This window comes from Talpa europaea (genome assembly GCF_964194135.1).
Source record: "Talpa europaea genome assembly, chromosome: 3".
NCBI classification, from domain to species: domain Eukaryota; kingdom Metazoa; phylum Chordata; class Mammalia; order Eulipotyphla; family Talpidae; genus Talpa; species Talpa europaea.
In genome coordinates, this window is record NC_140069.1 from 133,401,306 (window position 1) to 133,424,898 (window position 23,593).

The 23,593-nt window shown below is 55.9% G+C and overlaps 1 protein-coding gene across 1 annotated transcript in view; it reads left to right on the plus strand.

The window, feature by feature from the left end:
- SND1 (staphylococcal nuclease and tudor domain containing 1) overlaps positions 1–18,049 on the plus strand; it is a gene marked incomplete at its 3' end in the record, with an annotated part of 403,529 nt that extends 385,480 nt beyond the window's left edge. The window contains exons 17-24 of the mRNA XM_084230071.1: positions 3,927–4,115; positions 9,631–9,772; positions 12,897–13,020; positions 13,919–13,988; positions 15,002–15,115; positions 16,539–16,742; positions 17,835–17,879; positions 17,984–18,049. Of these exons, the coding sequence (XP_084086197.1) occupies positions 3,927–4,115; positions 9,631–9,772; positions 12,897–13,020; positions 13,919–13,988; positions 15,002–15,115; positions 16,539–16,742; positions 17,835–17,879; positions 17,984–18,049 (954 nt within the window). The remainder of the gene's footprint in view (positions 1–3,926; positions 4,116–9,630; positions 9,773–12,896; positions 13,021–13,918; positions 13,989–15,001; positions 15,116–16,538; positions 16,743–17,834; positions 17,880–17,983) is intronic.
- Between the last annotated feature and the right edge of the window lie 5,544 nt (positions 18,050–23,593).

The window sequence follows — 23,593 nt, forward strand, 5'->3', positions numbered from 1 at the left end:
CTTTTTTGATTGCTTGTCGATGTGCCTACAGAGGCAAAAATTTGAGCCCCCATTGAGCGTGTTCCCAGCTTGAGTTGAACAGGGTGCTGCTCTGCCAGGTTTCAGCTCTCACACTACAAACAAGCTTTTTTTATTAAAGATTTCCATTTATGCATACAAGAGCTGGGGTGCAGGCCAGAGGTGCAGGGGTTGAGCAGATTCACCAGAGACAGAGTAGGGAACAGAACAGGCAGACTGAAATACACTGCTGAGGGGAGCAGCAGGCGAGACAGGGGAGGTCTGCTGTGTCATGTGGGTCAGCTCCCTGGCCTGGGATCGAACTCGTGCTGCTGATAGCTTCATAGTGCTGAGACTTAACCCCTTGTGCCTCCAGGGAGGCCGACAAACAAGTTCTTTTTGTGGTTTACCAAGTGGCACATTTTTCAAAGTGTTTGTGCTTTTTGTTGGCAATTTTGCTGTTTAAAATGGCCTGCAAGCACAGGGCTGAAATGCTATCTAGAGATCCTTTGTGCAAGAAGGCTGTGATGTGCATTATGAAGAAAGTGTGCATGTTAGGTATAAACTATTCCAGTGCGAGTTGCAGTGCTGTTGAGCGTGGGTTCAGTGTTAATCAATGTACATTAAATAAGGTGTGTCCTTAAGCAGAAACACAAAGAAGATTGTATATTAGTAAGTTGATGAAACTGTAGCCAGCATCTCGCAGGAACCTACCCCGATTTTCCCAGGAGCAGGGTTTCAGCATTCACTAATTCAATATTCACAGTGACTTTATAGAGCTATATTTGAGTGAGTGTGTGTGTGTGTTTTCTCAATTAAGGGAAAGTATCAGAAATTTGATCCCAAAGTTGAACAGAGAAATAAAACTTGTCCAGAAATGGACCCGTGGAATGTCACACTTAAGCCGCAGTTGCCTGGCTGTCAATATAAAAGAGAAACATGACAAAGGATAAAGGCTTATCCCAACCTGGGAGCGCCCTCCTTAGCCCTCTGCTTGCTCCCCCATAACTCCCCCAGGGCCAGAAAGGAGAAAGACTTTGAGCTGATCTGAATTCCACGTACCAGTTTAAGCTGGATCCGTCCAGAAGGAGAGCCACAGCACAGGGCTTGGTCTGAGAGACAAGAAGACAAGAGCTGTGGGAACACAAGCTCAGCCCCTTCCCTCCAGTTGAGCTCAGCGCTCCTTCCCTGACTGCCTTTGTTTGATGGAGAAATGACTGTGGTTGCATGGTTGTAATAAAAGGGGGAACAGGGGCCCGTGGGCGACAGCTTTATCTCCCGCTACAGCCTGAGATGGATTCCGAGCAGCACGGCGCCCAAGGCCAGTGATCACTTTCCTCTGCGGCTTGCCGGGCCCAGACACTTGTCAAGAGCACGTTAGCGTATTGATTGCGGGCGGAGCGAGGCTGGGCGAGTGTGAAGCTGGTGCTCCCCAGCAAACGAGCCTGGCTGCTCCCTGGTGGCTCGGGACCTGGTGTGGCTGCCAGTCACTGGGGCCTCCCTCACATGAACCTGGGACAGGCCAGCATCTGGTTAGTGGCCTCCAAAGGTGTGGTGTGAATTTGGAGTTTGCCGTGTGGAAGGAGGTCTGAGCATGGGCACTTTATAGGATGAGAGGGCTGGTGCTGCCAGTCTCTGAGGTTCTTCCATCATCCCAGCAAGTTCAGGGCCAAAGAAAGTCATGTGCAAAGCCTGGCACAGCCACACTGGCCGCCAGAAGAGGGGGGCCCTGTCCCAAGCAGGACAGCCATCCTCAGCTTCAGGAAAGAGCCACCTGCCTGCCAACCCTATGGAGGTCCAAGAGTGAGGGGCCGGGGCACTGTACCAACTTTATTTGCTTTCAGCCAGGCAGAAGGAAGTCTCTCATGAGCCCCCAAATATAGTGGAGCCCACTGGTTTGGTGGTGGGAGCCAGCGTCGACACCCAGACTCAAGGCAAGCCTCCTCCCGTTCTCCCTGCTGCTTCCCCACAAGTCCTCTGAGACCTGCTTCTTGGCCTTAGCATGTCTGATAAAGCTTGGCAAGTTAAGAAAAAAAGAGCCATGGGCTTCCTACCTATCATGTCACCCATCCCTCTTCTTGTCCCACATAGCAAGCATGGCGCCTCTTCTCAAATCTTAGCCCTCCCACTAAAGGAGGGTCCCACTACAGTGACCCCAGGACTCTAGCCCCAGGGCCTTTGCAAGGTGGCAAAAGCTCTTGGGGAAGTCCCTCCCCCATCTTGAATTTAATTGTCTTACTGGCTGGTGAGCTGGGGGGCTCCGTTTTTTATCAGAGCATCATTTTGCCCACTTGCCTTTCACCCCCGCACTAATGCAGGCCTGCTGGTAAATGGCTTGCCAGAACTTGAGGAGAAAAATATTTGACTTTTATAGGAACTGCTGGTTCTCCCTGCTTCTGTCCTTCAGCCATGTGGTGTAGGCCTGGGGTAGACACCCAGCCCACTTACGTCTACCCTGTCTCTGCCAGTGAGGCGCAAGGCCCCACGGTCTAGATGGTGGAGGTTGCTGGAGGGTGCCCCAGGATGCAAGGAAGGCCTGCTCCTGAAACAGCAGGCTGTGGAAAAGGGAAAAGAGGTGCAGGAGGGTCTTTTTTGCTCCCAACTAGGAGTCCGTGTAGAGAAGGGCCGGGGAAACCTGGATTCTTCCCCCAGCCTGCCTTTTACTAGGACACGTCACTTCACTGTGCCTTGGTTTCCCCACCTCCAACATCCGGTTGGACTGGATCAAGAGTATCTTCTAGTTATTATAAACTGCTTAGCCCTTTCTCTGCCACACCCTGTCGAACTGGGCATTTGCACTAGAGTGTGGGCCTCAAGGGTATTCAAGAATGGAAAGAAGCCAGGGACCTTCTGCCCTGGCCCTGCCCCTAGTTTTCCTCCCACTGCCTTCTCTCTGCTCACCCAGCCGCCTCTGTCTATTCTAAGGAGTCATGTCTCCCTGCTGCGTGAGAGCCCCACCAGGTGGGCGGGCCCTCTCCCACCCTCTCCCCACCCAAACCCTCTGTCCTAGGCTGCTGCCACCACTCTGGCCCAGGCATTTAGACATTCATTTTATTGCTTAATCAAGCTTGAAGCTATTTAAATTAATACAAGTCTTTACATTTGGCAGCAACCATTCTTATAGGTCCCTTTAACAGGGGAAGAACCACCGTGAGGCCCAGGGCAGTGAGCCTGCTCTGTTAGGAGCAGAGGCAGTGCTGGGTCTGGGATCCTGGGCCTTCAGGGCAAGGGTGGGGGAGTCTCAATGGAGACAGTCTAGGAGCCTTTGAGACCTACAGTGGTTCCTGAGGTTTCCTGGATTCAGCCTTAACACTGGGCCTCAAGGTCTTGGCTTATGCCAGAGACCACATCCTTCCAATTGCTTTTTCTGGGAGTAACCTGGTAGGGTCAGCCCCTAAGTGCCCCAGGGGTGGTGCATTTCCTGCCCTCATCCTTCAGCCCACCTGTCCCCTTCACTCCTCACCTGGCTTTCTTGCAACCACTTTCATCACCTTTCATGTGCTCTAATTCATTCAGCTCTTCCAGGAACAGGCACCCCTCTCCCCAGGGATTACCTTGCTCCCCAGGGCCTGCCTATCTTCCCAGTGGAGCTGGGGGTGGATGGTAAAGTGTGGGATGTACCCATAACTGTGTCTGCATCTCACCTCACTCCTGATCCAGAAGAGGGGAGCTTTGAAGTTGCTTTGTCAATGACGTATCTATCATAGGTCGAGGATGTGATTGGCTAAAAATTGCAGCCCCGATTTGCAGAACTGAGGTGAAGGGTTCTAAGAGGGTCAGCAGTTGCGGGGGCTCCAGCTCCTCCCCCCAAGGAGTGAACAAGGAGGCCGCTGCCCATGAGCCCCGGGCCTCTGTGCTGCTCCCTCCCTACCCACTACATACCCAGGGCAGCCTCCTACAAGCTGACACCCCCTTTCTCTGGTCCCCAGGTGGAGGTGGAGGTGGAGAGCATGGACAAGGCTGGCAACTTCATCGGCTGGCTGCACATCGAAGGCGCCAACCTGTCCGTCTTGCTGGTGGAGCACGCACTCTCCAAGGTCCACTTCACTGCAGAGCGCAGCTCCTACTACAAATCCCTGCTGTCCGCAGAGGAGGCCGCCAAGCAGAAGAAAGAGAAGGTACATCGCCAGCTCCGAGTTCCTCTCACCCCTCCCCCATACACTGTATCACCAGACAGAGGCGCTTGCCGTCCCGGACACTAGGAACTAGTGCCCAGCTGGTGCTGGTCTCAGACCCCACGCCAAGAACCACATGACCCAGGGAGAGGCCGCCCCCTTAGGCATCCTTAGCCTGTTGTAGGTGGGCCCCAGGCCTGCTCCGGGGGACCTGGAGCAGAAATGTCCCTGGAAGAGGGAGTAACCGTGGACTATGAGAGGAATTACTGGGGAGCAGGAGGCCAGGGAGGAACTCGTCCCTCAATGCTGACCCATCAGTGCATCCAGCGGGCCCGTGGCCTGCAACTCAAGTCTAAGTTTCCTTCATAATTGCCCTGCAGGGAAGCCTGTTTTGGAAGCTGCCCCAGGAGATGCATAAAGCTGTTAGGACAGCAGATTTACAGCCCATCCGTCTCTGCAGACACTGCGTAGAAGAGACAGGGGGGGTGGGTCGGCAAGCAGCTTTTGGAAACAAATTGACGATTAAGGAACCCAATGGCTTGGTGGTAGGAGCCAGGCCCAATCCTCTCCTTGCCTGTCGCCACTGACTTACAACCCAGCCCGGATAATGGGGATAAATCAGCCAGCCACCAATTTGTCAGGGCTTCTCTGAGCTTGAGGAGGATTTCACGGGACAGCCATGCTGAGCCATAAATTTGTGCCAGGAATAAACGTTTCCCTCCCCACGGGACAGCCATCTGGCTTAGAACTCACCTACCAGAGCCAAGGCCCAAACACCTGTCAAAAGGAGTGGGGGGGGCTTCGGGGCCCAGAGGGCTCTGCGTTCTCCTCCAGCCCGGAGCAGCCAGGGCTTGCGTCTCTCTTCCACCTTTCTACCAAGAGGGACTACATCTTTCCCCAGGGACTGCGCCCAGGAATGCTCTCCTGATCTGTCTTGTCTTCCCATCCCCTGGGGATTAGGGCGGGCCCCAGCCCTAATGAAGGTAAGAGGCCAGAGAGGTGGCTCAGAGAGCTAGAGCAGGTGAGAGATCGTCCATGCCCTGGAGGAACAAGCCACCATGTGGCCACCTCAGAGGCCACCCCTTTCCGCTTCACTCCCTACTCAATTAAACCCTGTCTGTGAGTGATGGGGAAGCAGGCAGCCACAGCTCTTACAGCAAAGGAGCTTCCTCTTGGATATCCTGTTTGTGACAGCTGAACTTAAGACTGCCACCCCATGGCCTTTGCTCACTGCCAGGGATGGAGAGGGGTAGTGCTGGGGCCTCATGTGCAAAGGGCCTTCACCAGGAGGTAGCAGCCTCCAAGGCCCATATGGAAGCATCGTTCCCCTGGCCCTGTCCCCTGGCTACTCCATGTGAGCCTAGAAGGTACCACTTCAGATCTGCCCGGGCCTCTGCCCTCTGAGGGTGGCGACCCTAGAGAGGACAGAGGGGGCTCTCCGGGGCTAAGATGGAGGCCTGGGTGCCCAGCCAGGTGCTTAACTGGATATCACTGTTGACTACACAGTAGATCTGTCTGAAAGAGCCCAAGTCATCATTTACTGGTGCCACGTAATGACGCTGAGGATGGAGTACTTGCCGGTGGTTAACTCCTAACGTGGGCTGCATGTTTTTGTTCCAGTCCAATCAGTGCTGGGCACAACTCTCCAGGGGACTGCCTGCCTCCTAAGCCCCTCTCCTGCACACCTTCCCTCTGCTAGGATCCTGGGGGGGCCTCTCATGGTTACACTGGACCTAGTTCCCAGGAGCAGCCTGGGCAGAGCCCTGCCACAGCCCTCACAGCTGGCCCCACCCAGATGACAAGAGTTTGGTGGGGGCACAGAAAACTAAGTATCTGAGGTGTCTATGGGATCCCCAACTTTGCCCTGCTGTGACCCCATGAGGGCCACCTTACCTGTCAAGAGACAGGTGTTTGGGTTTGAGAGATCACAGCAGTACCTGAAGAAGGTAATGCTGCGAGATCTGCACACCAGGAGCCTGCAGAAATCTTTAGGGCGTGTGATTAGGTGCAGGTGTGTTTCTGAGGAACCCCACAATGCTGGTTTCCCAGCTGTAAGAACTTAGCCAGCACCCTGCCAGGCCTAATCTCTCCCTGTCCCCTGGAGCGGGACTCCTCTCCTGGGCAGAAGGCCTCTCCTGGCCCTCTCCTAGCTGACAGAGTGGTCCCCCCCCCTCCTCTGGGATCCCAGGCAGGTTTGGGAACCAAGGAGGGAGCCGCAGCTGGTAACTGTCTCCACTGGCTCCCTCAGAGCCACTCATGCCCCAGCGGGGCCCTGGACAGAGCTGGATTGGCCATTGATTGGCTTTTATTGAGCTTGGCTTCCCCACTGTGTGCTCGAAGGCCTCTGCCACACTGGCCCCGTGCCAGCCCCACCCCCGGAGCCTCCTGAACAGCGATATTAAATAGGGTTTAGAAAGGAAAGGCTCCAGCCAGGGGAGCCTCAGTCCACATTGCATCTCCTGCCAGGAGGAGGCCCTGGGGCTCCCCAGGGAGGGAATAAGGGGAAGAGGGAGGAGGAGACAACCCTCTGGGTCTGACAGGGCCTTCCCTGCACCCGCACAGTGGGCTTCTTCCCCAGGGCAGCGCCAGGAGCCCTGGGATACAGAGGGGCGCCTGAGCAGGACAGGAACTGGCATGACACCCTCCACCCTGGTCCCTGGCCTTAAAGCAGGAGGGACCCCAGTGCAGCACAGAGGTGGCCACTCTGTAGGTGGGCCCCCCAGTCGCCTGCTGCTTCTGCCCAGCTAGGACTGACTCCCAAAGGCCAGGAGTGTTCTCGGCACCCAGCGCTCGGCATCATCTGACTCCCAAAGAACTGGGGCTGGAATCATAGGCACAGACTCTTGAGTCTCTATGCACAATTTCCCTTCCTGGAAGAGGTTTTGGGGGCTTCCTCCTCCTCTTGGAAGAGCCATCCCACTTGGGATTCCCCAAAACAAGCTTCCTGTCAGGGGCCTGAGCTGTGAGAGGCTTAGGGTGGCTGTGGGAGTCCCGTGTCTGACAGGTGTCTCACCACTGTGTCTGTCCCCTCCCACCCCAGCTCTGCAGAAGTCAGGCAGAATGTGCCTGTGTAGGCAGAATGTCCTTCCTGCATGGGTAGGGGCACATGTTGGCTGACCCAGTCCAACAGTTGGCTGAGTCCACAGTTGGCTGACCCAGCCACATTTACCAGTTTCACCAGGGTCCCTGGGAGGAGCTGGTGGCTTCTATCCCCCAGGGAAAGGCAGAACCCTCAGAGCTCCACTGTCCTAGGTTCTAGCTCAGCCCTTTATCTGGAGAGCAGCTCGCCCTCCCCTTGATAGCCCCAGGCTACTAGTGTCTTCCCACTAGTGGACCTTGTCACAGGACCTGCCTGTGCAGCCCTCCCTGTGGCACTAGGGGCCCAAGAACCAGCCCTGAGGCTTTGTTTGCTTCATCCTAACCTGAGCTGCTGCCCACCTGAGCCTGCTGGGAAGGAAGCCCCAGCTCTCCCCCAGGAGGAAACCTGATGCTGTCACCTGAGGTGCTTTCACTTGAGGAGTCATTAGCACTTTCTGCTCTCACCCTGTCAGTCTGTTCCCAATTCATCAACGCTGCCAAGGAGTCTCCTTCCCCCACAGCTTCGGGAAGCCAGGGAAGCAGGGGGCTGGGTTAGGATGGGGCCTAGAACATCTCCCAGCCTGGAGCCCACTCTGGAGCCTGCATAGGTGCCCTGTCCCTGCTCCCTGATAGGGAACGGAGCCAGAGGAGGAGCAGGTGCACGAGGAAGGCCCGCTGGCAGGATTCAGGGTGGGTTCTGGCAGAAGGGGCAGGGAATAGACAGCTAGGGCAGGAGAGTGGGGGGCGTGCTCAGCTCCAGCTCATTTGAAGTAGTGATGGCTGTCTTGTTTCTCAGAGGCGGAGAGTCCCATTGATCCTGGGAGCTGCCGAGATCCCAGAGGGGCTGAGTGGCTCCTTCCCTGGGAGATTTCTAGCTGTCGGGGGCCAAGAGGAAAGCCTCAGAACTGGGCCTTGAATGACAAGCAATTATGGCTGACCCCAAAGTGCTCTCAAAGGTCAACGCCATAGTCTTTGATTGGAAAAACCCTTTAGCGGGGACAAAGCCAGAAGCCTCCTCCTCCATCAGGGCAGGAGGGTCTGCTTGACTGGAGGCAAAGCTGTGAGATGGAGTGCTGCCCCCACCTTCTCTCCCGTGACAGCCAGGTCTTGGCGTGGGTAGAAGCAGCGTTGTCGGGGTGCTGATGACACAGCTATGGGGACAGTGAGGGGTCACACTGTGTGGGTTCAAACCCAAGGCAGATCAGTGGCCCCAGGAGTCCATTGTCCCTTAAGCTGCTCCCTGTGCCACCCAGCCATCTGCACATCAGCCAAGAGGCTCTGTCCAATGGTGTGTGGGCAAACCACTTGCCTCCTCCCTCAGGAGAAGCAGAGTTGAAGCAGGGAAGGCACACATCTCTGGCCAGAGAAATTAAAGGGCAAAATGAAGGGACAACCCACCATCTCCTGCCTACTGCAGGGTCTCCGGGAGACCCGGGCGGTGTGACTTGAAGGGCCCCAGAGCCAGGCTGCCCTTATTCGAATCCTGGTGCCCCTGCTTTTAGCAAGCCCTGTGTGCCTGTTTCCTCATTTGTAAAACTTGTAATGTTAGTCCCTGCCCACAAGTTTGTAAGGGGTAAATAGTAATGTTTGGAGAATGTTTAGAATAGTGCCTGGTACCTAGTAGGCATGTAACTTTGGGGCTTGTGTGTGTGTGAGAGACTCGCGTGTGGTCTGTTCCCCATACTCCCCCCCTTCCCACCACTCAGCTGGAGAGCCCTCCCCTGTTCTGACAGGCCTCACTACTGGGATAATCTCCTGGCCGCAGGATTGGACCTGACGCGCTGTCACCTCCAATCAGCTTCTGAGCCGCTGGAGCCCTGACAGCGCAGGGCCGGGAAGTACAAGAGAGGAAGGGCGGAGGGGAGTGGCCCGGCTTCTGAGCAGTGGTCAGAAGGTGCTGGAGGTGAGGACAGAGAAGGTGCTAAGAGGAGGCACTCCACGCCCCAGGGCGCCGCTCAGACTGCCTCAGGAGTGCCAGTTGGCTCTGTGACAGTGGGGCCCAGAGAGTTCAGAGGGTCCGCTGCAGAGTGGTGTGGGCAAGGCGGCTGGGTCGGAGCCAGGCCCAGGTCCTCACGCTCTGGGGTGCATGAGAGTTGCATGGGTGCCTGCATTTGGTTTTGGTTCACTTCTTCTGGGACCCTTAGGCCTGGGGTGGGGCGCAGACACCAGCATTTTTAATAAGTTCCCCAGTTGCTTCTGGTGCCTGCCAGAATTTGAGATTCTCTGGATCAGATGAGAAAGTTGAAAGTGTTTCCTTCCCCTTCAGAGGTAGGAGCGCCCCAGGGGCCTGGTCCAGCGTGATGTGAGCAAAGTGCTTGCAGTGACCCCCCTCACTCACCCCAGGGGTGACCCTGCTTTGCAACCAAAGCACCTTTCCTGGCATCCTTTCTGACTTCACTCCCTAACACCCCTCCCCTGACCCTGCTGACCACGCCTACAGGTCTGGGCCCACTATGAGGAGCAGCCCGTGGAGGAGGTGGTACCCGTGCTGGAGGAGAAGGAGCGCTCGGCCAGCTACAAGCCAGTGTTCGTGACCGAGATCACCGACGACTTGCACTTCTATGTGCAGGATGTGGAGACAGGTGAGTGCGCAGGCCCAGTCCCAGGTACCACTGCCTTGTAGCTCCTGGCATGGGCCACCCTTCCCCCCTGGCCACTTTGTGCAGTGAGAGAAAAGGGAGCAGCCCAGGGGCCTCCCGTCAAAACAGCTAAGGGCAAATGCCCACCTCTCAGGCCTTGTCACACCACTCTCTGGACCTGAGGATCATCTCGTGGGCCCCAGCATGGGCGAGGCTAAGTGGGTGTTTTGAGGACTGGTGAGGTATCCAGACTTGTCTGGGTGGTGCTCTGTGACTCTTCAGTAATCATCTTACACGCAGAAACCCCTGGCTGCGCTGGGCTGGAGGATTTGTAGCCCTCCACATCTATGACCAGATGGTCTGTCTGGTCAGGAAGCAGGAACTGACCTCACTCAGCCGCTCTCCCTCTCAGCTTCCTTGGGAAGGCAGGAGAGGGGCGCCTGAGCTTGTCTCTGCTGGGGTTTCTCCTTCTCTGGAGGTTACCATAGCCCTGAGTGGTAGCCAGTTGCCATGGAAACAGGCAGCGCTCCAGGGGAAGTCAGCCCCGGACAGACTTTCTGAAGGACCCTCCCTCTGCAGCCTCCTTTCTCCCCCCTCCTGTCCTTGAGGACTGCGCGCTGTGACAGGGTCCCCTAGGCCCAAGACCCCGGGCTTCTGGAAGGCACAGGGCAGGAGAGACAGCTCTCACAGCCCCAGCACTTGGCCTCTCTGGCCCAGCTTCCCACCTCCACCCCTTTACTGTCTCCACTCTGACCTCCCTCCTCTCTCTGCCACCCTGTGCAGAGAAATAATTTAGTTGAGAGCAGAGAGAAAAAGCTCTTAGAGCTGCTTCTGGGTACAAGGAGCTAACTGCTTGCAAGGCTGAGGGGGCTGAAGATGTGGTTGGCTCTCAGAGTAGCTCCATGGATGGCAGGGTGCAGCTCTGCTGGCCGCCTCACCCCCGCCCCAGTCCACTCCAGGTCACCAGCGCGACGTCTCAGCCACTTCCTCTGTAATGCTATTTCCCAGGCAGCTGTTTTTGTGACGATGCCATTTCACCAAGAAAAACAGATTGTTCCTGATCCTGGACTGTCTCAGCTTGGGGGTGGGGGGGAGAAGCCAGGGAGGTGTGGAGGGGGAGCTGACGAGCCTTTAGGAATAGCGTCTTTGAGGTCCACTGCCATCCTGGTGAAAGCTGGTCCAGCCACTGCTGGGACTTGAAGCCAAGAGGCAGCTGGTCTTTAGGTGTGGGGGTGACAGGGAAGGTGGTAGCCCAGGTGGGAAAGAGAGAAGAGGGGCCCTCAGGTCCGTTGTGGGGAAGGGAATGCAGATTCCCGGGCAGGCTCCCCCTGGCTACCGGGTCCTGCTGGGGAACACCCACCTTGAATAAGAACAGGTCCCTGAACTCTCCAGGGGACAAAGTTCGAGAGTTCATGACCCTCCACCAGTGTGTCCTCTCAGGCTTCCTGTGACTGCCCCGTCCCTCTGGGCTGTCCCTGAGAGGACACCAGGACACTACAGTGAGGGGTGGGGAAGGCAGAGAACTAAGGGGGCACCATGTGTTCCTCCAGTATTGGCGGGGGAGGGAGGCGCGTCATGGGCTGCCACCTGGAGATGGTGGCGGCTCCATAAAACCCATGAAAATAGGCCTCAGCCTGCGCAGCCTCCCCCTTCTGGACTTAACATCCCCTCTTGGGGGATATTCTCGCGCCCTGTCTCCCTGCTCTTAATTAAAGCCTGCCTTCGGGAAGGATCTGATGAAATGATGAAAACATTGCCATTAGCTGCAAATGACCTACCAGGCTGTCTATAAGGCCCTCCCAGAGGGCTGTGCCTATTTGCAGGAGGCAGAGTCCTGCTTCTGTTGCCTTGGAGCAAAACATAAATAAAAATAGCCCTAGTAAAGGAGGAAGTTGCCTGTGTAGGGGCTTCGTCTCGGTCCTGAAACTTTACTGTCTGTGGGCAAGGAACACTGTCTCAGGAGAATTAGAAGAGGGTGAGCAGGGGTGTGGGGTGTGAGCTGTTGCCAAAAAGTCCCGGTTCTAAAACGGAGTCTCAGCAGTGCCAGGACGCCCGCGGAGGCCCAAGAGTGGGTACACGTCCTCAACGTGTGTATGCAGAGTTCATCTTCCACACAGTTGAACCATTAAGCACCCTGAACACGTCGGGGATTCTCCTAGGCCTGCAAGAGTAAACAGAAGCAAGTGAGCTATGGTCTGTACCCTGAAGCAGCTCACACTGTAGTGGCAGAAACATAAACCCAGACAAGGAACTTACAAAGCCAACATGTGTTAGGCACCTGTTGCACTGTGGCCTGGGGCCCTGAAAATGAAGAGAAGGAATCACACACTTAGACTGCAGCACCCGGCCATCCTCTCTTGGGGAGGCAAAGAGGGTGTGATGCAGCACTGGACTCGGGCCAGGAGGGAGGTCAGAGGAGAAGCCACGTTACTAAAGCTGGCGACTCATGACCAAGGTCAGAGAGAAAGACAGGGAGGGAAGGATACTGCTTCCCCCTAGTTGAGGGGAGCACTGAACTGGAGACAGGAGGATGGAACCCTCTCCTGGCAATGCCCAAAGTTCAGCGTGTGTCTCAGGGTGAGCAGTCAAGGTAAGAAGGTTTTAATCTCCTGAGGCCCGGCATTGCTTCCAGAATTGCTCCCCATCTTTCATGACTCAGATTCTGAGGCCCTCTCCTTATGCAGGGTTGTATGGGGCCCGTCCTTCATCTCCACCTTGGCCCACAGGATGTTGGAAAGAGCAGCTGCCATTAGCCGCCACCCTGGAGGAACCTTGCTGGCCTTGGCCTTGCTCATGTCCCCCTCTTTAACCAAAGCCGAGGAACACTGAGGGCTTCTGCAACCACAGCCAGTAGCGTGGAGCTGAGACTGGTAGTACTCAGCCTGCAAGGCCCAAAGTGTCAGCCAGTCTCTGCCCCGCTTTAGAAGATAAACTGTTTGAAACCTATTGAGCAGGCAATTAGAGGACTTCCCTGCAGGACGTGGGGGGGCAAGCCGGTGCTGCTGTCACCCTGCAGAATTCCGCATCCTGTCCACTCCCCTGGCCGCCTCTGCCTGCCCCGCCCCATCCAGAGAGGAGGCCCCCAAGTGCATGGACCCCAGGTCTCAGTCCCACTTTCTCCCCACAGGCACCCAGCTGGAGAAGCTGATGGAGAACATGCGCAATGACATCGCCAGCCACCCGCCTGTGGAGGGCTCCTACGCCCCCCGCCGGGGGGAATTCTGCATTGCCAAATTTGTAGATGGAGAATGGTAAGCACTGAGGCCTAAGCCAGACTGGAGTCTTCAGCAGGAGCAGAAGACAGGTCTTTCCTCAGGACACTGGCCTGCAGAGCTACCGGCTAGATTTCAGACCTTTGCCTTAGCAGCCTGGGTCCCACCAGGCGGTGATCTTGGCCAGCTCTCCAGGGAGGCTCTTCACTGCCCGCAGCCCAAATGGGCCTGCACATGGCCTGCGAGTCCCCTGCGTCCAGCCAGCCACCAGAGTAGGGTGGTGTCTCTCTTCTCTCCAGGGAACTCCCAAGGAGAAGGGAGCAGCCCTGGCTGCCTGGGGCTCTCTGACACACCCCTCACCCCACATGGGGGAAAAGGATGTCACGGGTCAGGGGAGTAAGGGCAGTGGCTGGTCCTCAGTGAACCCAGACCAGCCTCTGACCTCCCCCTCTCACTAGCTGTCTGGGTCATGAGCAAGCAGTCACAGGCTTCGGGAAGGTCACTTAGCCTGCTTTACCAAGGGTAGGGCCCGTGGCCTTCCCAGGGTGACGAAGTGACTTGGATGTGTTCCCTGCTGCGGCCTCCCAGACAGATCTGCCGGCTAATTACAGCTGCTGTTTAGTGTGCTGGTTTTAAACAGCAGACATCAATCTAGTCATTAGTCTTGTTGCTTTATGCCCCAAGGACACATTAATCTGCTCCACATGCTCCTTTCTCCCTCCCTCTGCTCCCAGCTATGCTGATTCCATTATATGGTGGCCACAGCGCCCCAAGCCTCGGCCTTCCTGGAGACCAAGTACTGCCCTCTGTGACAGGCATGGGTGTTGGCTCTGAGCCCTGGGCAGGGGATGCTTTGCCCCCTGCCCCACCATCACTAAGGCTCTAGAGAGACCAGACTCAGGCTGTCCCTCAAGCTGTGCCCACAATGCCATTGCAGGTACCGCGCCAGAGTAGAGAAGGTCGAATCTCCAGCCAAAGTACATGTCTTCTACATCGACTATGGCAACGTGAGTGCGGGGGACAGGGAGGGGACCCTCAGTGCTTACTGGAGCCTTTCAACACAGTCGCCCCAGCATCAAGTCCTGTGGTTTCTCAAAAGATCCTCCGCACTTTAGACTCGTGTATGAAGACAGCATGGGGAACATCTGGGCGTCACTGCTGTTCACATAACAAGCTGTGATTCCTGAGCTACCAGGCAAAACAAGCATCTGTGGCCAGAGGCCTAAAAGCACTGCTAGGTCTCCTGTCCAGGCCCACCCACTCCACAATTCCTTTTCTTCCACCCACCTCCCAATGCACCCACAAAGCCCCTGTACACCCTTGTTCCTGGTCCTCAGGCTTCACTGGGTGTCTGTCCCATGTGCTGATCCCTAGCTCACCCCAGAACCAAGGCTTGCTGGAAAAGGGCAGTTACAAGGTGGCACAGTGCTGGCCACCTCAGGCTAGGCCTCGGAGTCCGTCAAAATTGCTGTGATTCCCTGTCAGGGAGGCGGCAAGCAGGAGAGAGCGCTATGGTTCTCACTCCTGATGTGGCAGTGTTGTCTGCTTCCCTGAGGGCCAGTTAGAAGGAAGTCCAGAGCTGGGCCATCCTCCCAACTTAACCCCGGAAGGCCAGGCTAGGGGCTGCCGAGATCCTCATCTTGGTGTGCTCTCCCAGCTAAGCACCTCCTCCCTGTGGGAAGGTGGAACCCCTGCCCCAGAGGAAAGGCTTTGGAAGGAAATAGGAACAATTCAAGTCCAGCTCTCACCTTGAGTATTTTAATGGCAGCCACCAAATGTGCCAGCACCAGGCTCAGGGGAGAGGGTGTAAGTTAAAACCACCCCTGCTGTGGAACAGCAGGCCATGTTCCCTGAGGCCCAGGTGACTCCACCGGCCTGTACATGTGGCTAAGTGGAAGTGGGTCCAAGGCGAGCAGGGAGTCCCTCAGCAAGAATGCCCAGAGGCCAGCCCTGGGAAGTGTGCCATGAGGGCCAGGGGCGTCAGGTGTGTGATGCTGTTGGCCTGGTGTGTCGTCTGCAGAGAGAGATCCTGCCGTCCACCCGCCTGGGTACCCTGCCACCCGCCTTCAGCACGCGTGTGCTGCCGGCTCAAGCCACGGAGTATGCCTTCGCCTTCATCCAGGTGCCCCAGGACGTGAGTGCACTTCCTCCTTCCAAACGGGCCTGGCCAGGACCTCCCAGCCAGTCCCTGGGGGTCCCACGGCCCTCACGGGCTGACGGGAGAAGATGGAAACCATGACCGTGTGTTAGCAGGAGTAGGGAGATGGCTGAGGAAGTGGAGGGAAGCTGCTGCAGAGGGGGTGGCGTTAGAGCATTTGCGCTAGTTCTTGAGAAATAGGTGAACTGGTGGACCAGTGTGTGTTTGGGCAAAGACTAATCCACCGCGGCCAGTTCCCAGGGCCCTGCAGGCAGTGGCAGGCCAGAGATGAGGAGGGAAAAGTACATCAGCGCCTCAGGGGGGCCTTATCCACCCTGGCAGGTAGTTTAATTTTTGTGCCATAGACAGGAGGAGCTCAGCAGGGTGGTCAGCAGAGGTGTGACACGGGCAGATCTGTCTCTGCCAGCTACTGCTGGCAGCATTCTGGAAATGCGAAGGCAGGGAGCAGTGGTGGGAAGATGACTGCAGTGGAAGGCCCAGGCCAGGGAGGACAGCCATGGGGCCTAGCGAGGGCCTGAGGAACACACATGGGCAGCTCTCGGCACCATCAGAGGGGCCGGCACCAGAGAGGCAGCGCTGAAGATGCTCTGGGCTTCTGGGTCACACGTCACAGGCAGGTGACAGGAGGATAGGGTGGGGTGGGGAGGAGCGAGAGCCTGGGGAAGGGTGACTTCTCGCCCCCTGAGGAAGAGGAGCCTGAGGCAGAAGTGTATCCTGAGGGGAAAGAGCGTCTTCGCTCTGGTCTTGGATGCCACCCCGTTTCCGGGCCGGAGAGCAGTCTGCTGTATCCAGGAGGTTCCTTGGCGCCCCGGGAGAGCACCCTGAACAGCGTGGCTGGGGCTGCCGCCAGATGCAGCACCAGCAAGCAAACGGGAGAACAGGCATGAATCAGCATGTAGAATAGCTTCTCCCTTTTCACAAAATCTGTGGAAGGACAGAAGAGAAAGTACAGGAGATGTTGACAGTCGTCAAGGGGCAGTGTGAGGAGAGCAGACCACCCGTGGAGAGAGCCCGTGAAGGCAGAGGGTGGGGGCCATAGCACCGTGTCAGAGCGAGTCCTATGGAAGCAGAAGGATAGGGGTCTGGGCCGCAGCAGCAGGCTTCCTGTTGGGTGGGAATCCACCACTTTTCATTGGAGACACGGGTGGTGGGCAGCGTACATGGGTAGGAGGGGCTGGGTTTATTTGTAGATAGGCCCAGGGGTAAAGGAAGGAACTGGAAAGAGGGGGGACACCTCGTGTCCGGAGCCTGTTTCCTCCCATTAGGATCAGGCCGGGAGTGGCGGGGAGCCTGCCAGGTAGACTTCCTTGGAGGCCCCTGAACAGGACACGGGGCCCCACGTGGCTGACTTTGGCCTGCACTTACTGCTCCCACTGACCGGAGTGTGTCCTTGCCCCAGGAGGATGCCCGAACAGACGCCGTGGACAGCGTGGTGCGGGACATCCAGAACACCCAGTGCCTCCTCAATGTGGAGCACCTGACAGCCGGCTGCCCCCACGTCACCCTGCAATTTGCTGACTCCAAGGGGGACGTGGGGCTGGGCTTGGTGAAGGAGGGCCTGGTCATGGTGGAGGTGCGCAAAGAGAAACAGTTCCAGAAAGTGGTACGTGACCCGGAAGTTGGCCGCCCGCTGTGAGGCGGCCCCTGGTGTCCCTATGCCACCACAGTCACAGAGGGGGGCAGGGACTGCGCCAGGAGCCAGGGAGGGAGCCGGGAACCTACCATCCTGCTGCTCCTGCTGGGGAAAGATAATGGATTTGGGTTTGTTGGGGTTTTAAAAAAAAAAAGGAAAAAAGCTAATTACATCCCAAATTAATTGGCTGCGGGTTTGGCTGAGAATGCAGATGCAAACTAGAGCGGAAAGTTTCCCTTCGCTTGCACCCTCAGGTGACGGGCTAAAAAGCTTTGCCAGGGGTGGCCAGAGAGAGTCAAGGCCCATCTTGTTCTCCCTTCTCTTTCTAAGTCCACAACCAGCTCCTAGCACCAGGGGTCACCCATTGCCAGGGGCCCACAGGGACTCAGCCACAGCACACCGCCAGCCTGTTTGAAAAGCCCCAGGGCTTGGTGCCAGGCCTCGGTCCCACCTCCACCTACCCTGGAGATCAGCCTTGGGAAGAAAGCCTGTATCTCCTGTTCTTGAAATGAAGAGAGCACCTCCTGCCATTTATTCGTTCTTCATCAGACATTTATTGAGGGTCTACATATCGCAGTGAACAAGAAGCAACAACCCCGTAGAGCTTATGTTCCAGCGTGAGGAGACAAACAGTAAAATTAACTATAAGTCAGTGAAATAGAATGTTAGAATTAAGTGCCATGGGAAAAATAAAATAGAATAAAGGCTCTCAAGAGTATGCGGGAGGGGTGGTTGTAATTTTAAAGAGGGTCATTTGAGGCCTCATTAAGAAAGTGATACTTACATGTTTAAGCTCTGAGGCGGCAACACTCCCATATTTAAGATTGGAAGGCGCAGGATAGATGGCCAGGTGGACAAGAGTGGAAGAATATTTCAGGCCAATGGAATAGCCAGGGCAGAGTCAAGAAACAGCAAGGAGACTATCGTGACTGCACCTTGGATACTGTCAGGGAGCTCAGGGTCCCCTGGAAGGTTCTCACCTGACAGTGGTTCTCAGAGTCACTCTGGCTGCCCAGTTGCAAATGCTCCCACCTTGATGCTCCCTCTTCTCTGTCCCTCCAGATCACAGAATACCTGAATGCCCAGGAGTCAGCCAAGAGTGCCAGGGTGAGTGTTCACCTCAGTAGCCCCAGGAAGTGCTGAGTGAAAGCTTGGCCCTCTGGGTCCCAGCGGGTCTCACCTCCCTGAGTGTTTTTCTTGTTTTCTCACAGCTGAACCTGTGGCGCTATGGAGACTTCCGAGCCGATGACGCAGATGAGTTTGGCTACGGCCGCTAAGGAGAGAATGGGGCCCAGCCCATGCCACCCTCGCCAGTACCACCTCCGCTGCTAGAGGGTGTTTTCAGCTCCATACCCCAGAGATGGGGTGTAGATTGGGTCCAGCTTTGCTTCAGTGTATGGAAATGTCCTGTAGGGCAGTGTCCCAGCTGGGGGTAGGGTGGGGGACAGGCCATTGTCTTCTGGGATGACCAGCACTGCCCTCCACAGTTCCCCCAGCTGATTTTCTGTTTTTATTATTTGGGGGTTTGTGGGTTTTTTTTAAAATCGTCCTCCAATCAGGAAGAACAATGAAAGACTTTGTCCAAATGGAAGGCATAATCCTGGCGCCCCTGGCCAGCTGGTACCCCACTTCTGTCCCAGACTGCCCTTCCCAGCTCTCTGTCCAGCTGTTGATTATGTGACTTCTGATACATCCATTCTCAAATGTCAGTGTGTCCACATCTGCCCCTTCGCCAGCCCTCCCCTTCTGTATTTAAAGCTTTGAGACCCAATAAAATAGTCCACGCTATCTGCAACCTCACTGGCCATCCAGAGCCCGAATTTGCAGTGACCCCAGCCAGGAGGAGACCTGGGTACTTGAATACCTCCCCAGACCAGTAGTTACCCACATGCCTGCGCACACTCCCTGGAAACAGCTCACTGGAGGAAGCCAGGCAGCCCTTCAGAGTGCAGAGCAACTTCTGGGGCCTGGTGGTGTCATGCAGAGGGCCGGGATTCTCTGACTCGCCAGACTGCCCAGGACTGTCCTCATGTGGAAGGTTGGGCTTAGTCCTGCCAGGCCCAGGCATGGAGCTGCTGGCCTGCCCTTCACAATCTTGCCAAATTCCCAGCTGGTGTCCAGGAGGGTCTTGTTGAGGGAAATGAGGTGACTTCACTCTCCCTGCTGTGGCAGGAGTACAGGCTGCAGAGAAAGTCTTCAGGTCGAGGGTCCCGCTCCCTGTCCAGCCCTTCAGTGGTGTCTGCTCACTGGAGAATTACAAGGTGCAAGAAAGGGTCGGGGCCCCTAGCTGAGGAGTGGCCTGTCTCTCCAGGTTAGCTCTTAATCTGACTGACCAGCTTTCACCAGAGTCATCAAAGTAGAGCTGGCTGTGGAGCTCAGAAACCCCCAGTCCCTCCTGGCCCCGAGGGAGGAGAGTCCCGTGAGCAGCCCTGTGTTGCATGGTGAGGAGCCCGTCGCTTCTCCCAGACTCCAGGGAGAAGGGGGTACATGAGGAGGTCACCACAGCCAGCACCCATAGCACCCACGGGAGCTGTCTGCCTCCCATCCCCCCAGTGCCTCAGCCCCGTGACCTTCCCAAGCACATATTCTGGTGACACGTGGCGGCACATGCTCCCGGCAGCCTACTTTCCTCCCATTCTGAGCTGAGGGGACATGCCAAGCTGCCATTGGAGCCACATAAGATTGGGCCTTTGATCTGACGGGAAATCAGGGCCTGGGTCCTCACTGACCACCTCTCATTCCCAAATCAGAGGCCCCGGGAAACTCTGGCTCCCGGCCATTAGACCCTCCTACACACTTGTTCAGGCCCAGGGCGTACATGGGGTTCTGCCCAAGACTCCTGTCTTAGCAAAGAGATGTCAGCCTCCTGTACGGGGGTGCAGTCTAGTTAAGAGGTGAAAGCCAGGAGAGCTGAGGGAGGGGGAAATGTTGAGTCGGAGCAGCTCCAGAAGTCCCTGCGCTGCCTTCCTCCTCGAGGACTCCCATCCCACCTGCCAGCCCTTTGGGTGGTCAGAACAAGAGCAGCTTCACTCTCCAACCAGACCCTTTATGGTCCAGTGAGCCCTGTGGCCCTATGAAGCCTCTCAGGGGGCCCAGGAAGCCAACAGGAGCGTGGATGATGGATCGGTGCATCCCTCCCCACCCCTGCAGAAACTGTCCTGCTCCCCGCAGGCAAGCCCACTCGCCCCTCAGTCTCGGGTTTATTTTTATCCATCATGGAAAAGAGAATGCCTGTTTCACTCATTTCTCTCCTGGTAGGGCCAAGAGGTAGGTCGGTGCATGTTCACTTGAGCACAGTTGGCAGTGGGACAAAATGCCAGCCCACTCCTTTGTAAAAGGGACTGAAATCATCTCGCTGTCTTAACAGTTGCCTTGGTTACTTCTGTGCCTAAGGAAAAACCCTCCCTGGTTCTCCAATTGAAACGATGCCTGATCCTACCCACTTCTTACTCTCTCTTCCAAGGCTGGTTTAGACCAAGGTCAGAACGCTCGCCAGGCCAGAAGGCACTGATGCCACTCAGCAGGTTTGAGGCCAGCTCGGTTGTCCTCTCTCCCCTGAGTCCTGGGCTCTGTGCCAGGCAGGACCGGGACTAGGGTGCAGAAGCAGGCACCTCGGGGGGCAGAATGGAAGGAGGTGCTCAGGCTCTGCAGGTGTGCTGGCATATTCTTCACAGTGGAGACTAGTCAGCATCCGCTCTTGGCATAAGTAGTACCAAAAGCCTTTCCAAGGTCCTTCCCCAGGGAGGTACCAGGCCTGTTCCTTGGTGCCAGGACCATGGGCTCTGCTTCCCCATCCCCTTCCCTCTTGCACAGCAAGATCTCCTGAGCTTGATGTCTCCACCAAACACAGATTAAGACCCAACTAATGCCGAACGGTGTCAGGTCCAGTGATGCCAAGTCAACCCCACAGGCTCTCAGGGGGCAAGTGGGCCAGGTGAGGAAGAGGCAGCAGATGCTGAAACCGCGTGCAGGGCACAGCCATGGCTGGGGAGTCACCGCAGATGAGAGCAGCAGAGTTGAGACTAACAGATGGCAGGGAAGCAGCATGGCTAATCTGGGCAGGCTCTGGAAGTTTCCCATCTGACACATACAGCAGAGCCTAGGGTTGGGCTAGCCCCCAGGCGGGTACTAGTGCAGAGACCACCCCCAGGTGACCTTCACATGCCTCCTCCCAGCCAGTGTGTAGGCCAGTGGGGAAGGTGGGCAGTGGAGGCAATTGCTGGCAAGGCGGCCTCCACTTTATTTATGGGTTTGATTATTCCTGTGTCCCGGGGAGAGTCAATGGACCCCTTTTCTTACATTAGCCCATGTTGGGAAGCAAGAGGGAGGGGTTGGAAAATGGGTGCCTCAAGAGTGGTTATTGATGTCCTAATTACAAGAGGATGCTAATTTAATTTGAACCTAATTACAGTGCACTACCCTGGGTGGCATGTGTTTTAATAATTAACGTCCTTCAGATGCGTAGGAGTGTAATAATATTTACACTGGGTTGGCCAGCAGCCTGGGGAGGCGGGCTGGGGGCCATACACCACCCTCCCCCCGGACAGCTTGGCTGCTAGCAGGTGGGGAACATGGCACATGAGTCTCGGTTGGCTAGTATCTTGTCATCCTTCCCAGGGAACATGCTTGGGCCTCCTTCACAGTCACTTCCTTGACCCAGCAGGCACTGCATTCTCGGGCGCTGGGCTGGAACTCTGAAACACCAAGGGCCCACCAGCAGGAAGGCACACTGGGCCCCAGCCCACCCCTACCTGTGAGGCCACGTGGCCGGGTCCAGGGCTGACTTGCTCTGCCTGCCTGGGCCCATCTGAGCAAGGCTTCATTCAGTGGGGAGGAAGGAAAGTCCCCTGGTTTTCTTCTTTGCGCATTTCCTCACAAGTGCTACCCATTCACAAAAGTGCGCAAAGATCTAGCACAAAGCCCGCCTAGGCCTAGCTCACAGCAAGCAAGCACACATCAGAAGATGGGACCTCGCCAGGCCTCCTGAACTTGCTCCCCAGGCGCCATCACCCCTTTTGACTTTCACTCCAGTAGATGAGTTTGGCCTGTTTTGATTGTTTTGGTTTTTCTGTTTTGCTGGACTAACTTTTACATAACGAGCGTGCGGCGCCTGTGCTCCATTGTCTGCACGCGCTGCTCCTCGGTTGCGACATAGATGTCAGTTGCTCTGCAATCTGCCAGTCCCTGCAGAAGAAATCTGTTCATCCTAACTTCACCTGGGCAACCGAGGTAACGCTAGAGAAGGGGAAGCCAAAGGGCAGCACGGAGCGTCTACCCACCACAAGCCTGAGGCCGGTGGTTGCCAGCATGGCCCCCATGCCCAGCCTCTCCAAGCTCCCAGAGGTAGAGGCAGGTCTGGCAGCAAGTTCTAGAAGCCATAGCAGAAGAACCAGGGATTTAAGTAATGGTGGGAGGGAACGTCAGTGTCTCTACCAAGAGACCTCACAGGCCAGCGCTTCACTAAGCTGCCTGGCAGACCAGCTTCCTCAGAGTTGCCCTGGGTGGCCCTTCAGAGGCAGGCAGCTTCCAGAAATAGAGCCAGGACTAGAGCTGAAGGGCATGGGGTGCAATGAGTTAAACCTTCATGGATCGTGGCAGGAAGGCGGTAGGACATAATTACAGTTGATAGAACAAGTACTAGCCTATCGTCTAGCAATAAAATGGTAACCAACAGAAGAAGTAAAAGATGATTAAAAGTGGTTGTAGGTAGCACCGCTGGCAGTGGGGAGGGCTGCAGCTACTCGGGATACTCCAATTTATTCACCCTAGGCGAATCTTTTTCTAATTCATTATCAGGTAAATACATACCTATCCCCTCCCATGCCAGATCTGCTACCCCAATTCCTGGGGGCCAGGCACTTCAACCAGCTTCCAAAGGGATTCTGATGAGTTCTCAAGTTCAAGAATTAGCTATCACTGTTCAAGCTCATTTTACAAGATGAGGAAGGTGATGAAGTGACTTACCCAAGGTCACCCAGTATATTAATGGCCAGGCCAGGAACTGAAGCCACCCCAGGCCTGTGATATTTCTCTACATCATGGTTTTCACCTTTGTGGATGTCCATCGCAGTGGGCCTGGCCCTTAGGGGCTTGAGGGTTGGCCTGGGGTGTGGTTCCATTGAGGGAGGCCAGGCTCTCTTCACCCAGCACAGGAAGGGAGACCCAGACTGCCGCAGGGAGAGCCCTCAACAGCCAGCACGCTTATAACCACAATGTGCTTACCTCGCAGAGCCACAGCAGGGAGGGGTGCGCGCAAACAGCTTTGCTCCTGCTGCTCCGCCAGCAGCAGCAACATCTGAGTTGTTTTCACAGAAGGTCAGATCCCCCTGAACACTCAGGCATTTGGCATTTACTGAGCTCCTTCCCACTAATTCCAGGCACTGTTCCAAGGGCTGCAATTAAAAAAGAGCAATAAGCCCTCCTCATGGGGCTCACAATCTACTGAGGACAATAGATTGTGGCAACAGGAAAATCTAGGACCTCACCCCCAATGGAGAGATACACAAACACGGAGGCCTTAGCTTGTTTAGGTGACTGTGCAACCCAGATGCCCAGGATCTAGTACTTCCTGCCTGGTTCCATGACCAAGGGCTGCTTCACATATAAGAACCCCCTCATCAGAAGTCAAGATGGTCGCTGCAGTTTTGTTCCCACTGACTAATAGCAGTGCCCACTATAAGGCATAGCCACACAATAGAATATTACTCAGCAAGGAAAAATGAATTGGCCACACAGAACAACAGATAAATCTTAGAATCAATAGAGCACATCTCAGAAGACTTCTACCCAATAATACCATTATTGTAAAATTCAAGGGCAAC